Genomic DNA, 17,187 nt, shown 5'->3' on the forward strand with positions numbered 1-17,187 from the left:
TTTAAAAACAAAACCAAGAATAATTTACAACAGCAGAGCCTACAAATTTAGTATCTATCCAGACACTTTACAGAAAAAAGTTCATCATCAGATTCTGATCTAAGCTATTGATGGGGGGGTCCCCCCTTTTTAAAATAGCTGGCTGTAGGAACTTGTAAAATAAAAACTGTATCTAGGATGATTCAACATGGATTCCCTTAACTCCAAACCAGAAGACATATCTCTGAAGCACACCCTCCAAAAAAGGGCAAAAATACCCAATTTCCTCTGACCAGGAGGTGGCAGTAGGTTCTTCCAAAGGCAAGGTTCTAGTTTGACCATGGGCTTAAAGTTTTATGCGGCAGCTATTAAGGAAAGTTTGATCTCTCCCCAGAGTGGTCTGAGCCTGACAATCTGCACTCACCCATACACACACAAATCCAAAAGGAGAACGAACAGAACTAACCCCATTCTCCCAACTAGAAAAAAATGACACCATTTCCTAAGGGCATGGGGGAGAAGACAAGGGAAAATTATCAACTTGCATTAAACAGTTACTGCCCATTATGTAGTTGAGCAACCTAACAGATTTGTCTCCACAACTTGAAGCAAAATGACAATTTAAAGGTCAGACATTAAAGGAAAAAATGTTAAACTTTAGACATTTCACAGCAGAGCTAAATCAGAAGTCAAAACAGGAAATCACAAGTCAAATGAACACATGCAGAAGTCTCAAGTACTGGGTAACTGCACTAGCTAGCTGGTCTCAATGGGCAAACATCCATTAACTGACAGTGCCAGACCTCTCATTCTTATTCCAATCTTATATTACACAACTAAAAGCTTCATTTTTGTCCACAAAACCCTTAGACACTTAATCAAGTAAAATTACTATTAAACATGCCATGTCATAAAGCTCCTTGCTATTCATGATGACTCAGCAACTGCTCCAAAACATGCAGTTGACAGCTTAGAATAGTAGATAGCAGTCAGGTCCAACAAAGTTCCAGCAAGGACTAAAAAAGCACTTTATTTTAAGATTCAAATGCTATTTAATTTTTTTTTAAATACATGGGGCAAGAAAAAGCCAAAAAATATTTTAGATACGGGGGCAATGATAAATTATCAGATTCTCAAAACCACACCGTCTGAAAATCAGTGATAATTTGGGCATGATTTCTCCGAAAATTACTTTAGGTAAATACATCCAAAAATAAGCTTTAAGTGCAATCTTTGACACCTGGACTACATTAGCTTGATTTTAAACTTTGTCCAAATCATCCATAAATCTATGCCAAACACTTCACTTTTCTACAGCTGATAAAACAAGTTCTAAGAAAGCACTCTAGGACATTTATTCTTGGGAGAAACAGAAACCATGTTCTGTCTAACTTCCATTCCACAAAAGCATTTGGTTAGGCTATTTAGCCAGGCTGTGACCTGAATTCTAATCTTAAATCTGCCTACAAATATCCCTGCTCCTCACAAAGAAATGTGAAAAACAAGCACTTTCTGTACGTATCAGGGGAAAATTGGTAGGAGTAACGCCAAGCATTGTAACCACGGGTAGAGAACAACTTAACACATACACCAGTTTCCCTCTAATCTTTACTTTCAAATATCTGATAATGATACAACTTAGCACAACCAAACATACTAAATAGTCCAATTCTTTATTATAACCCAGAATAATGAAGGAAGTCTACCTTTAACATTATGCAACAAGCTATCAGACCCTCCTGATTTCTTTTAAACAAGTTTAACACATCTCCCACCTTAGTGTCATTGAAAAAGTTTATAAGTGGCTTTATTAAAATAGGGTTTTAACGTTCTCCTACTCTGTCCTTCTAACAAGTAGCATTTGAAAAACGGAATTTTTCAGAATCAATGTCTCAATTACAATTAGGATAAACTTATTAACTGTAAACGCTCGAGAATGCACACAGTGGCTAAATCATAAGACCACCAACATTACTGGAGTATCAAAAGTTCCTTAACTTGTAGAATACGCCCCATAATATTAAAATATTTTGTGTATGAGATCAGAGTTGGAATCCCGGTCAACTGTGGAGAATGGCCAACTCCAGCCTCCAAAATAAAGGGGGGGGGGGGGGGGTAGCGCAGCAGAGAAAAGACGTAAGGGTGGAGAGGGACTTTCAAAATGTCCCGGTGCCATGATAACTATAAGCCGGTGGGGACCTAAACCAATACCCTCAGACCCTCCGAGAATTCAATAGGCTGAGACTAAGTTATTCCACCTTCCGTTTCACACTGACTACCCTCACCCCCACCCCCGCGTGCCTCGGGGGGCCGATCACTCCGGGCAGCCCCCGCTCTGAAACTCGAGTCACCAGAAATCATAAAGGCCTCTCGCCACGGCTTTTTTCTTTTCTCTCCAGAGGACATAATATCCTCAAACCCCCAATCCTTGCCCTCCCCCATCCCACCCCACCCCAAAGAAATGAAGAAATACGCGCATCCTAAGCCTAGACACTCTTTTCCCGCCCTGCTCCGCCCCGGGAAAGCCCCTGGGCCAGAGGGCCGGGGAGAGGCGGGCAGTAGCACACGTGTGCGCCGCAGGGCTGGGCCCGTCCTAGCCCACTTCCCGTCGCCACCCCAGCGGCCTGGGCTTCCAGGCCTTTACTCAGGCCCTCCCGGCCGCTCCACGTGGGGCGCCAGGGCCTCACACTCCCCGGTCGCTCCCGCCGAGTTTCCGACTCCCCCACCCCCAGGCCACGGCGGCGTCGGGGTCCCGTACCTGGTGCTGTTGTCGCCCCTGCTGGTAAGGCTTCACTGGCCCCTGGTGGCAGCGCCGCGTCCTGATCTTGCCGCCACCGCCCCCTCCCATTCCTCCTGCCCCCGAGGCCATGGCGGAGCCTCGGCTGCTTCCCGCTCTGGGGCGGGGAAGGGGGCGGGAGAGGCAGAGGCGACCGCCTTAGAGCCCCCCCCGCCCGGCCCCGGCCCAAAAGTCAGTCTGCGCTGCCCACACAGCGGGGCGCAGGCACACCGGGAACCGCGAGGCTGCGAGCCGGGGCGAAAAGAGCGTGCGCGCTGGCCGACTGCAGAGGCCGAGGAGCTGGCTCCCGTCCGGCAGCCTCCCGCGGACTCCCGCCTCTGTGTATGTCACAGTCTCTATGGAGATCCGCCGCGGAGAATGCCGCGAGCGGCGGCGGACGTCGCCGAGGCCTAACTCGAACGCCGGCTGCTGGAGGTTCTTCTTCCGTCGCCCTGGCCGTCGCTGCCGCAGTTGAAGCCGCCGGCGCCGCCCGCCTACCCCTCCCCTCTGCGCACAGTGCCCGCCCCGCCGTCGTCGTAGTCGTAGTCCCCGCAGTCGCCGCCGCCGCCGCCGCCGTTGCGCCTATTGCCGCTACTAAGGCCGCTGCCGCGGTCGCGAGCCAGAACGGCGTCATTCGTAAGCGCCCGACGCGTTTGCATCATCACGCTGCGCCCAGGTGATAGGTGAAGAGGAAGGAAGGACCGGTGGAGCCCGCGCGCTCGGCCGCGCGGCCCGCTGGGAAACGTAGTTCAACGAAGAACGGAAAAGGAAGTCGGCGGTTGAGGCAAACCGAAGGAGGGCGAGACCCGAGGCACGCGACCGAGCCGTGTTCTTGCTGCTCTTGGCTGTAAATTTAGACTCTGAAGAGGCATGTAACATAAAAATAGTAACCTCCTACCCCGGGCAGAAAGGAAGAAGATAGTAAAATCAAACATAGGAGCTAATGATCTCTAATAAAAATTGGAATACTGGTTGAGAAAAAGTGGCCATGATTCTTAGGCCTAAAGCAGAATTAGACATTATGTACAGCTTCACTAAGGTTTTGTTAGATATATAAGGGGTTCGTGGTCAAACCCACAGGGCTCTGCCTCTTTGACCTTGGATAACTCAAAACCCAAGCATTGGCTTCCTCTTCTATAAAATGAAAGCTTTAAAGTCAGCCTTATAAAGCTGTTGTGAGGAGCAGATGCAATCATCTGTGGATATTTCCTGGTATGCAAGAAATGCAGTACGTGATCACAGTTATAAGCTATGGAGTCGACTTGACATTACAGGTTAGGTGATATCCCAGTACTATATAACACATATATACACATGACATATACACATATTATATACATAATATATATGCGTAATAGACATACACATGCTTCAACTAGCAGGCATTATGTTTAAGAAAATAAGTGCACTACTGCTCCCCATGTAGGACCTCTGTAGTTAATGTGTTGTACTATGTGAATTAACAGTAAAACTACTATTCAACAGTACTTTATACTTTGTGTGTCTGTGTGGGTGCAAACTGTTGAAATCTTTACTTAGTATAGTGTTTATCTTCTGTATATAAAGATAATTAAAAATGAATCAATGAAGAATGGGATGGGAGAGGGAGTAGGAGGTGAGATGGTTTGGGGGTGGAAAGGTGGGTATGGGGGGGAGAACCACTATAATCTAAAAGTTGTACTTATGAAATTTATATTTATTAAACAAAAGCTTTCTAGTAACAAAAAGAAGTGCACTAGTCTCAAATATTGAGTGCACAAAGTAGAGAGACTGTAGGAGTTGACAGAAACGTCTTGGAAATCATGTGGCCCAGTCCTCTCCTTCCTCCCACAAGACAGGCTGAGAGAACTTGGATGGCACCACGAGGGGCACAGAGCTGGGCTGTCACATCCAGGTCTATAACCCAACAATTCTGTGAGAGTTGAAACAAATAACCAAATGGTTACAAGAGTCTATTGTGGAAAATTACAGGTTTAATGGTTCCATTTGAGACACTTATTTTAAAACTTATAACAACTTTGGAGTCAAACAATTTAAATCTCTCACTTACTAGCTGTGTAGCCTTGGGGAAGTTACTGATCCTCTTTCTAAGCTTCAGTTTCCTCATCTGTAAATGAATGAATGAATATTTACCTATATACCTTTATAACAGGGTAGAGTTTCCGGTGAAAAGGATTAATGTATTACTTGGTCCATAGCAAATACTTAGAAAGCATCTGATATCAGCCAGCTAGCAGATACACGTGATGAGCTCTAAGACATTTAGACCACCTCCACCACTAAACTACTTAAGTCAGTTAACTATTTTAATCATATATGTGAACTTCTGAAACCACACTTAACAAGTACCTTTGAACTTGGGCTGTACCAGGCATCCCAATACACAGCGAATGATTCTCAGTGGTGCCTGTGACCACAGCCACCCATACCAGGTTTCAAGTGTGATAAATTAATCTACTTCCTCCTCTGCCCCCCTTCCTGGCTTCTGCCCTCCTCCCGTGCTGATTGCCCAGTCGAGTCTCCAGGTCCGCCTGTCTTCCCTCTGAAGCGCCTCATCCTTCTTAAATACAGTGGTTCTCAGTCCCTCGTACAGGGAATCCCAGCCTTTCACAATTCTTAGCTTCGTGTTTGACAAGCAAAGTAAAGTAATTCCTGTAAGCTAGCTCACGGGGAAGATCTCTAACAAATCTTTAACTGGGCTCTCCTTTTCATCCTATTGGACAGTGGATCTGCTGAGACTCAGAAACTCATTCCTTTCCTGGAGCCCGTAATTGAAATGTACGGGACAGCCTTCAAAGCTGAGATTTGAAAGGAAGAGATATGCCGAAGAACTGGACCAGCCTTAGATAAAATGTCAGAAGAAGACAGGTAGGATTTGAGACAGAAAACTTGTGCCTCTTAACCTTGCTCTCAATTGTTTCCCCATTTCACACTTATTTTTATTTCTTTGTAGTAAAACAACTTTTGAGGAAACCATAATACATTAGTCCCACATTCGGAGTAATTGAGTCACTGAAAGTTGCACAGGCCTGAAAATAAAGGAAAAAGAAACAGTAAAATTTGTATTAAACCTGGACCCAGTTTTTTCAACCAAAACAAATGCTGTATTAGGATATATATCAATTCATGAAGAGCTCATTACATAGGGTTCCCCACTTACCCGCTAGAAACTTCTCTATCTTTCCATATATTACATGGTAACAACCTACTGATTATAAATCAGCAAAAAGAGAAGTTGCTGGCCCTTATCTATTTAGATAAAGAATGTCCATTAATAGCAAATGAAATACAATTTAGTCTGAGTACAACCTGAATTGAAAAATAGCCTTTCAGGGTCTGGCACGGTGATGTAGCAGGTAAAGCAGCTACTTGCAACACTAGCATCCCAGGTGTGGCCAGGTAGGGGAATGAGGCCACACAGGGGCGTGGTGAAGGCATCAGGTAGGGGCATGAGGCCACACAGGGGCGTGGTGAAGGCATCAGGTAGGGGCATGAGGTCACAAGGGTGTGGCGAAGGCGTGGTCTTCCAGTTCACAAACCTAATCAATTTTAACCTGTATGCCTGCCTACTTCAATATGGGCACCAATTCGTGTCCCAGCTGCTCCATTTCCGAATCAGCTCTGTGCTAATGCACCTGGGAAAGCAACAGAAGATGGCCCAAGTCCTTAGGCCCCTGCCACCCACAGGGGAGACCCAGAAGAAGCTCCTGGCTCCTAGCCAGTCCCAGCCATTCTGGCCAGTGGATGGAAGATATTCTCTCTCTCTCTCTCTTTCTCCCCCACCCCATAACACTGACTTTCAAATAAATAAATAAAACAGAAAAACAGCCTTCAAATTATCCATACTTTTATTCTTCAAAGGGTAAGTTTTGGCCAAAGGAATTTTTAAAGATGTCAATTACAAAAACTTGGGAAATTTGATGCTTTTATTTTATTCTAGGGACACAAAATGAAGTATCTGCTAGGATGTCTATTGAAGGAAATTTATTATATTGAATTTTTTGATAGGTCTCCATATATTACATACACATATTCACATAATTATTACCAAGCTTGGTAATTCCATTGGATAGAAAAATAATGTAAAAGTAATGGGTTTTCTTTAAAATTTCATTCTTTTATACAGTCTCAACTGGAGAAACTCAAAGTTGGGTGGCAGGGTTGGGATTATAGGAAGGTTTGTATTTAGATTGTTTTTTTTCTGGCCTCTGTATTTTAGAGGAAAAAGGGCCATTGGCATGGAAAGATATTTTTTAAAAAGATTATACTCTCAATCAACTATGTTCTCTGTCTTTGGGGGATAAAATAATTCTTTAGACTAAATGAACTAAATAATAAATTTCGATTAACTATACCTATCACATGATTCCTACATGCCATATAATATTTTCCCTCTTCCTGACTATATATGCTAATGTATACTAGGCTTTAGCATAGAGTCATATGTTTTTATGAACATTGCATTATAGTTTAAGACATTTTAAATCTATTCATCTTGAATGGAAATTCAGTTTTACTAGAAAAAAATACTAAAAAATTCAGGAAGACCATTCCTGACCTAATATTTCAGACCATTAATGAATGAGTCATCATTGGAATTTGTTAAAAAAAAAAAACAAATATTCATTGAGAACCTATTATATATATCAGTTTCTATTCTTGGCATTTGGTTTATCAATATGCCAAACAAAACAATGAACAAACCATCAGTATGCCAAACAAAACCATTTTACTGAATTCTCTTAAGATTTACTGCATTGTATTGTTAACCAATAGCATTTAACACTAATAACTCACCTAAAAATTCTTCATTCCATAAACCTTACTGAATCCATCCCATACAAGGAGTCTATTGATTTAGTTTAGTTTCAATTTTTTAAATAAAATTCATTGTTACATTAGAAAACTGGACTCATCATTGAGGTTGAAAGCTGTGTAAAACTCTAACATTTGCAAAATTTGCCTTGCTGACACTGAGTACCAATCTTCTTTATTTTACAGAAGTACTTATAGAGGGCAGATGTTCGGTACAGTTAAGTCCCTACTTGTGATGCCCACATGTCATATCAAGAGTGTCTGGTTTGAGTCCTGGCTCTGCTTGTTTTCTTGCTTTCTTTCTTTCCTTTTTAAATTTATTTATTTGAGAGGCAGAGTTACAGACAGAGAGGTCTTCCATCTGCTGGTTCACTCCCCAAATGGCTGCAACGGCCAGAGCTGGGCCAATCAGGAGCCAGGAGTCTCGTCTTGGTCTCCCATGTGGGTGCAGGGGCATAAGTACTTGGGCCATCTTCCACTACTTTCCCAGGCCATTAGCAGGGAGCTGTATTGGAATTGAAGCAGCCAGGACTGGAACCAGCACTCATATGGAAAGCCAGCGCCACAGGCAGGGGCTTGACCTACTATGCCACAACACCAGCTTCCTGGCTCTGCTTTCCATCCACCTTCCTGCTAATGCACATCCTGGAAGGCAGCAGTAATGGCTCAATTCTTGGGTGACTGCCACCCACATGAGAAACCCCAGATTGAGCTCCAGGCTCCTGGCATTGACCTGACCCAGCCCTAGCAATTGAGGGTATTTGCAGAGAAAGCCAGTGGACTAGGGGATGGGAACACTATCTCTCTGACTTTCAAATAAAATGAAAATAAAAACATTTTAAGCTAGGCCAGTGTTGTAACTCAGAGGTTAAGCCACCGCTTATGATGACAGTATCCCATATGAGCAGCGATTCAATTCCAGACTGTTCCACATCTAATCCAGCTCCTTAATAATGTACCTAGGAAAGCAGCAGATGATGGCCCAAGTACTTGGGCCCCTGTACCCACAGGGAAGACCTGAATGGAGTTCCTGACTCCTGGCTTCAACTTGGCCCAGCCCTGGCTATTGAGGCTATTTGGGAAGTGAACCAGCAGATGGAAGATGTCTCTCTGTAATTCTGCCTTTCAAATAAATAAATCTTTAAAAAGGTTTAAAAAAAATTAGACAATAAATCTTTTAAAAAAGAGTTTGTAGGGAATGTCCTAATTTATCAGACCCTAAGTTACTAAGGCTTCTATTTCCAAGAACATTCTTGTAGTTAACATGTGAACAATCTTAATGTACCTATGATGGCACCACCACCAGTGTAGCACAAATTACCTATTTTAAACAAACCCCACCTCTTGGTGGCTCATCACTGACCACCCAAAGCATCAGAATAAAGCATCTCTCCTGTCCCAGACCTACTCAATCAGATTCTGCACTTTAACAAGATCATCAGATGCCCCACATTACATTTGAGAAGCACTGCTTAAATATTAACTATGCCACTGGAATTTATTAAACACGTATGACATGTAAAGATCTGAAACTGGGGACCTGCAATGTGGCATAATAGGTTGAGTGCCAGCATCCCATACGGGCGCCAGTTCAAGTCCTAACTGCTCCGCTACCAATCCAGCTCCCTGCTAATGTGCCTGGGAAAAAAGTAGAGGTTGACCCTAGTGCTTGGGCCCTTGCACCTACGTGGGAGACCAGGAAGAAGCTCCTGGCTGTTGCGACCATTTGGAGAGTGAATCAGAGGATAGAAGATTTCTTTCTCTCTTTCTCTCTCAAAATAAATAAATCTTTTAAAAATTCTAAAACTGAACATCAGCTATGAAATATACTTAAGCATGGACATCTAAAAGAATACTCTGCGAATTGCTAAATACCCTTTTTACTTATACAAATTTGCTTTTAGAGTTGAGTCATGAGAAACAACAACAACAAAAAAAAGTAGGTGAAGTGGCCGGCGCCGCAGCTCACTAGGCTAGTCCTCCGCCTGCAGCGCCGGCACACCGGGTTCTAGTCCCGGTCGGGGCGCCAGATTCTGTCCCGGTTGCCCCCCTTCCAGGCCAGCTCTCTGCTATGGCCCGGGAGTGCAGTGGAGGATGGCCCAAGTGCTTGGGCCCTGCACCCCATGGGAGACCAGGAGAAGCACCTGGCTCCTGCCATCGGATCAGCGCAGTGCGCGCCAGCCGCGGTGGCCATTGGAGGGTGAACCAACTGCAAAGGAAGACCTTTCTCTCTGTCTCTCTCTCTCTCACTGTCCACTCTGCCTGTTTAAAAAAAAAAAAAAGTAGGTGAAGTAAACTGTAATTCAAGAACTGATGAACAGAGAGATATTCTGAAAAGAAAGATCAGTCTACGTGCTTAAAGTTGCTATGATATTTCTCTTTGATTTTTAAGGTAGAAAAGTGAGCAGGCACTCTTTTTCTGGAGAATATTCTTGGGACTGTATTATCATCTCATGTAGAATGCTTGGTGAGAAGTCAGGAAACTTGGAATAAGATTTATGGACCTCACTTTCCTAAACTGTAAGGGCAGGAATATAACTTTGTATTTGACAAATCACAAAAACAGTGAAACATTTTATCTGCTTCTAGTAGCTTGAGCTCTTCAATAGGTGCCATTAAGCCAAGACACTATTTAGATATTGTATTTTCTCCAAAAACTATTTCTGGAGAAGTCCAATTTGATAAACATAATGCACCATTTAGTCTAAAAAAATTCCCTGCAATTGGTCATCACAAGTATTTTTTTTGACAACACATCAGAGTTCTTCTTCATTCCTGCTACAGGGAAGGTCTAAAAATTTATGAAACACACATAGAAAATGCCTAAAAGGCGACATATAAACACATTTGCAAACATGAACACTTACACATCAAGTCAAGACATTGAAGTAGCAAACATTTCCATAAAGAGCAAGTGTAGGAACTCCTATTTCTCATTACTCTACAACGACCAACAACTTAAGGACCTGCAGCTTATACTGCATGTAGACATTTTTCCTCCTCTGTACTATTTTTGGTACCTTTCATCTTTGCTCCAAAGTGAGCAGAACTGAAAGTACACATTTTTCAGTTATTTTTATTGTCTTATTTTTCCAAAGGAAACCAGACTATTACATGAAATGAAAAATATGGATTTAGTACATCCTTAATCTCTATTATCAGAGGGAGCAGAGTCAATTGGACAGAGAGATTAACCATATGTAATGGTTGGTTATGATGATTTTAAGCCAATACTTAGGACCCACAGCCTAGCTCCCCTTGTTTGAGTCCATTATGAGGAGAGTCGCATATCACAAGCTACCAAAATCATTGATTCTTCAAAATTACAGACCAAACAACAAAAGGTACTCTTCAAAATTCTCCAAAGGAGAGGTAAGATTGTATTATTCTGAAAGCAACAGTAAATGGTATTGCCAAAGAAATCAAAAGCAATGCTACAGACATTGGGAAAATCCCACTAAATCACAGCACCCCAAGCCAGGGAAAACTGTCTCCACACATGACTGTTTCTGTTCCACCATGTGCATCCTTGATGCACAAACAAAACCATCAAAGATCCCAGCTCTCCGTGGAGGCTCAAAACAAGCAACAGATAGCTTCTATCAGCCACAATTAAACCTAAGCCATCCTTCAATGCTTCAGTAACAGTTAAATCCTGCCTTCTTCACTTGCTTGTTTATAAAATCTTATCCCTTCTGTGAGTCAGCAGTTAACGCATACACATTGCCTGTGAGAAGCACCTGCCTTGGACACATCCCTTTCCACTGAAGTGCAAAGCCCAGTGACTCATGTTAGCCTCATCCTTCCTACACCAGCGTGGTGGCTGTTCTCACACCCACACTGCAGAGTCCCCATGTGGAAGTGAAGTTACTGTGCAATGAGTTCGTCGTCTGCTAGAGCGCTGGGAGTACACTCTTGGGAAGCAAACAGCACTTGCTGTCTCTCCACTGCTGGCCATTATGGATACGCCTAACACCTCATCATATGAGCTTACTCTCTGCAGTTGTACCTCCTCAGACACTGGCCAAGTTTCTTCTCTCAGGGTTTAGGTTTGCTTTACCAACAAAAGGAAATTGACTTTTTCCTCTTCATTTGTTCCATCACTAACATTAAGTCAGAATCCTTTGTAAGTCTTGAAAAACAGAGAAAGAGGTAGAGGGGAAATGCACAATTTTCATAAACATTTTATTACAAACTAAGGAAAAGAAAAGTACTTGTACAGTAGCCAGTTCCACATCAGATCCAAAATAAACAGGTAAGATAATTTGCTTAAATTTCTCCAATGTTTTCCACTGAAAACTTTCTCCTTATGCAAGCAATATGGAAAAGGAAAGGGAAACATTGAAGGAGTTATAGAGGAGAGAAGAGAGGAAGGCTCAGATGAGCAAGCGGGTGGGGAGGGCAAATTTTAAATTCTTGCAAATAGTCACCTCTAGTCATTCCTAAAAAAAACACCATCAAAAATTGCCCCAGGTCCATGGCCAGCCTGAACTCACCGTTGATGTATTTCCCCTCCATAAGACAGTCTTTGGGGTCCAGGTTGACTCCTTGTTGACTCAAATTCGAAAGCTGCAGAAGAAACGAAGGATCAATGGAGTGATACTTTGCAGAAATGGTGTCACAGAAGCCCCAGAGTGTCACTTACTGGCATCATGAATAATGAAGGACTAATAAATTATACATGGGAAAGCAAAGACCCTTGTCACTGTCACTCCCTGTTTTTGTAACGTTTTATATCCGCAGTGCCACATATCTCTCCACATATTGGGTACATATTTGTTGTATCGATGAGTGCATATTCATAAAAGGTTTTGCAAGTTCTTATTTCCCTGAGCTACTTTTGCGCTATGCAAATTTCTTCTTGTATATTTGGGAACAAATACTTTCCAATTAAATTTGTTAATTTACAGCACTTTGATTCCCCGCCCCCTTTCCTTTCAAAGCCAGTACCTGAGACCTGGAGTAACCGCCCTGTCAGAGGTAAACAGAAAAGCCCCTTTTGTGTGATCAGATCAAGACAGTGCTCTCTCTCTCTCTCCCTAAGGGATCACACCAAAATAGGATCTGTGAACTAAAGGGCAAAGTATATAAGTACGGGGCTTTTAAGACAGACCTGCAGAATAGCATTCAATGAACATTTGTTCTGGGCAATGTGTTGTGCAGACAGAAAAATGTATGACAGTATAGCCCCTGCCATGTAGTGACAAGTGGAAGCCATCGTGCTGTGAATTTATTTTTAAATATTTCAGTAAATATCTGTGCATATCAATTTCCTCTTGGAAATATGTATTTTATGTTTATAGCCTCCATTTTCTTTCTTTTATATTTATTTATTTTTTTGACAGGCAGAGTGGACAGTGAGAGAGAGAGACAGAGAGAAAGGTCTTCCTTTTGCCGTTGGTTCACCCTCCAATGGCCGCCGCAGCCGGCGCACCACACTGATACAAAGCCAGGAACCAGGCTCTTCTCCTGGTCTCCCATGCGGGTGGAGGGCCCAAGGACATTGAGCCATCCTCCACTGCTCTCCCAGGCCACAGCAGAGAGCTGGACTGGAAGAGGGGCAACCGGGACAGAATCCGGCGCCCCGACCAGGACTAGAACCCTGGGGTGCCGGCGCCACAGGCGGAGGATTAGCCTAGTGAGCTGCGGTGCCGGCCCCAATTTTCTTTCTAAGATTTTATTTTTTGAAAGGCAGATTTACAGAGAGAGAAGGGAAGAGACATAGAGAAAAATCTTCCGTTTGCTGGTTCCCTTCCCAAAGGGCCAAAGCCAGGAACCAGGAACTCCAACTGGCTCTCCCATGTGGATGACAGGGACCCAAGTATCTGGGCCGTGCTCTGCTGCTTTGCCAAGCACATTAGCAGGAAGCTGGATCCAAAGCAGAACAGCTGGGACTCAAACCAGTGCTCTGATGTGTGAAGCCAGTGTAGCAGGTGGTGGAGTAGCCCGCTGCACCACAACACTGGCCCTTACATTCTCCATTTTGATCAGTTTATCAGGCTGAATAGAAGCTTCAGATACACTGTGTTGGTGCCCACTCCCTGGGTCAGTGAGATAGCGCTCAGGACTCCCAGTTCGGAGAAGCTGAACACAAGTGATTCTTCAGCAGGGGGAGCAAGTCCTCTCTTTCTTCTTCCTATTTTTAAAATTTTTGTGGGGAGGGGGAGTCAGGGGAAGAGGCAGAGAGAGAAATTTCCCATCTACTGGTTAACTCATCAAACGCTCACAGCAGCTAGGGTGCAGAAGCCAGGAGCTGGGGACACAGTGCAGGTCTTGTTAGGAAAATGGTGCAGTTTTATCTATGGCGCGATCTACACGTTGATTTACATCCTATGCCCTGGCTCCTGCTGCCATTGCTGGCGGCCAGGTGGCCACATGGCCCAACCACTGGTGTCAAGCTCCACCCCCATCCTAATGGGATTTGCTGCTTCTGCTTCCCTGCCCGCCCTCCGGCAAAGTTTTAAAAGGACCTGTTCCGGAACACGTGGTTCTTGGCTCCTCTCTTCTGCTCTCCTCTCCTCCTCTTGTCTCTCTTCTCTCTGCTCTCTCTCTTCTCTCCTCACTAGCTCCTATCCTCTCTGTCTCTCTTATACTCTCCTTCTCTCCCTTTTTCCCTTTTCGCCCCTTCCCTCCAGCCTGCTGGTTTTCCCCAACAAACCCTTTCTCTTACTCCGGTGTTTGGTGTGTTTTATGACAGCCTAACAGAAATACATAACAGGTCTCCCACGTGGTGGCAGGAGTCCAGTTACTACAGGCATCACCACTGCCTCTCAAGGTCTGCGTTAGCTGGAAGCTGGAGTCAGGAGCCAGAACCATGGATCAATCCAGGCACTCTGATGTGGGGTATTTCAGCCAAAGACCTTCTCCCATTCCATTTTTTTATATAAACCAATTCTTCAGTACGAAACACCAGGTCCTTAAATTGTACACACAATACAAAGACAGGCAGACCTCACTTGTTTGCAAAGGGACAAACTGTGTTCCCAAAAAATCATGCAACAGGATCTCCCCGAGGTGAGGAAGAGGCCAAGGGACAGGCTTTGTCTGGCTGGCACCTGCAATCCAGACGCTTTCTCTTTCTCCCTGTCCTGCTGGGTGCAGGCATCATCCCGCGGCTTCCGCACCACTCCGCAGCTCCAAACCCTTCTAGCAGGGCAGCTGCACCCCTCCAGGTTCTAACCGCACCACCAGGGTTCTGCTTGAGGCGTGAAGCCAAATCTACTCTGCAACTGCACTACAAACTCTCTCTCCAGGGTTCATCCCCCAGGGCAGGGCGCCTGTGTCCCCCAGCACGGCTGTCTCACAAGTTCTCCTTTCTGCCCAGACCACTGTCCTCCAGGGAGGATTGGAGGGAGCCCTGCCCTCTTCAACGCCCCACTCTTCAGCCCTCATTGTTTCCTGTGCATCTGTGCCCTAAGGGTCTTCTATCTTTGGAAGACACAGAAAGGTTATTGCCTTTTCACCTTCACTAATTCTTCCCCTGTGGCAATGGACACAGAAGGGTGTAGCTGCTTGATGGGGAGAAAGAAGAGACTAGCATCCACACCAGCTAACTTGAAACTTCTTCAGGCTTCCCCCACTCCTCCTACTGCCCCCCAAGGCCAGAGCTAAAAGGTGCCAGTTTGGTTAATTTTTGCCTCTCCCCGGTAATCCACAAATCCGGCATCAGGGGCCAGCGTTGTGGCACTTTGGGTGAAGCCACTACTTGTATCGTCAGCACCCCTGATTCCAGGCCTGGCTGCTCCGCCTCCAATGCAGCTCCACGCTAGTGCACCTGGAAAAGCAGTGGAAGACGGCGCAAGTACCTGGGCCCCTACCATCCACATGGGTGACCTGGATTGGAGTTCCTGGCTTCCGGCTTCTGCCTGACCCTGTTCTAGCTGTTGGGGCCATTTGGAGAATGAACCAGCAGATGGAGATTTTCTCTTTTTCTCCCTCTCTCTCTCAATTTTTTTTAACTTTCTAAAAATGTTTTATTTATTTATTTGACATGTAGAGCTATAGACAGAGAGAGGGAGAGACAGAGAGAAAGGTCTTCCATCTGCTGATTCACTACCCAATTGGCAGCAATGGCCTGATCCAAAGCCAGGAGCCAGGAGCTTCTTCAGGGGCCCAAGGACTTGGGCCATCTTCTACTGCTATCCCAGGCCATAGCAGAGAGCTGGATTGGAAGAGGAGCAGCCGGGACTCGAACCGGTGTCCATATGGGATGCCAGCACTGCATGCAGAGACTTAACCCACTATGCGCAGCACCAGTCTCTCTCCCTCCCCCTTTCCTTCTCTCTCTTTCTCTCTCTCTCCCCACCCCCCTCTCTCTGTAACTCTGACTTTCAAATACATTAAATACAAACTTTTAAAAAATCTCTTGTATAGAACCAAAACCTGGTGTGGAGTTCTGCATCCCTCTTTAGAAGGGAAAATAACATGGAGGCCAAGAGAATGGTCATGGTCTTATCCAATCTTTCCATTTTTTTTTAATTCTGTCCTTATCATCCTGTAGTCCCCTGTCTATATCCTAAGAAGAAATCTCGAGACTAGCCACCAAACAAGACCATCCCAAGAGCAGAAATTCAGTGTGTGTCAAACACAAAAATATTTCCCAGGATTGGTGCCATGGCATAGTGGGTAAAGCCACCGCCTGCAGTGCTGGCATTCCATATAGGCACCGGTTAAAATCCCGGCTGCTCCACTTCCAATCCACCTTTCTGCTATGGCCTGGAAAAGCAGTAGAAGCTGACCCAAGTCCTTGGGCCCCTGCTCGCGCATGGGAGACCCTGAAGGAGCTCCTGACTCCTAGCTTCAGATTGGCCCAGCCCTGGCTGCTGCGGCCATTTGGGGAGTGAACCAGCAGATGGAAGACCTCTCTCTGTCGCTTTCTGCCTCTGCCTCTCTGCCTCTGTTTCTCTGTAACTCTGACTTTCAAATAAATAAATAAATCTTTAAAAAACCTAGTTATTTAAAAAAATATATTTCCCAGTGCTGCTCGCTGCTTATGGATGAATCATCCACACAACCCAATTTTTTCAAGATTTGGGGCTCCTTCCAGAGGGAAGGATTAAAGCATTTAAGGTATATTCCCCAAGAAGATAATTTAAAAAGTAAAAACAATTTAGATTGTTTGCCTTGATTTAAATTCTGATTGGGACCGGTGCTGTGGCATAGCACGTAAAGCCACCGCCTGCAGTGCTGGCATTCCATATGGGTGCAGGTTCGAGTCCCCGCTGCTCCACTTCCAATTCAGCTCTCCACTATGGCCTGGGAAAGCAGTGGAACATGACCCAAGTCCTTGGGCCCCTGCATCCATGTGGGAGACCCTGAAGAAGCTCCTGGCTCCTGTCTTTGGATCAGGGCAGCTTCAGCCATTGTGGCCATTTGGGGAGTGAACCAGCAGATGGTAGACCTCTCTTTCTCTCTCTCTCTCTCTCTCTCTCTCTGCCTCTCTGCTTCTTACATTTTCTGGCTCATTGCCCAAATTCTTGCAACAGCTGGAGCTAGGCCAGGCCAAAACTGGGAGCCCGGAACTCATTCTGGATCTTCCAAGTGGGTGGCAGGGACTTCCCTACCTTGAGCCATCAGCTGTACCTCCCTCAGTGCATATTAGCAGGAAACTGGAACTA

The 17,187-nt window shown here is 44.9% G+C and overlaps 1 protein-coding gene across 6 annotated transcripts in view; it reads right to left on the minus strand.

Moving 5' to 3' along the window:
- The window catches only part of NUP153 (nucleoporin 153), a 68,152-nt gene extending 65,247 nt beyond the window's left edge, over positions 1 to 2,905 (minus strand). For 5 of the 6 annotated variants that reach the window (XM_089334363.1, XM_051832573.2, XM_089334361.1 and 2 more), the window contains exon 1: positions 2,738 to 2,895. Coding sequence is in view for 3 of the 6 variants with exons in the window: in XM_089334361.1 (XP_089190487.1) it covers positions 2,738 to 2,848 (111 nt within the window). In the remaining 3 variants the exon portion in view is untranslated. Of the gene's footprint in view, positions 1 to 2,737 lie in introns of all 6 variants that reach the window. The other variant, XM_089334362.1, reaches the window with a different exon arrangement.
- Positions 2,906 to 17,187: the final 14,282 nt, after the last annotated feature.

Source organism: Oryctolagus cuniculus, chromosome 5 (assembly GCF_051225735.1).
Source record: "Oryctolagus cuniculus isolate XC-2025 breed Fujian yellow rabbit chromosome 5, ASM5122573v1, whole genome shotgun sequence".
NCBI lineage: Eukaryota > Metazoa > Chordata > Mammalia > Lagomorpha > Leporidae > Oryctolagus > Oryctolagus cuniculus.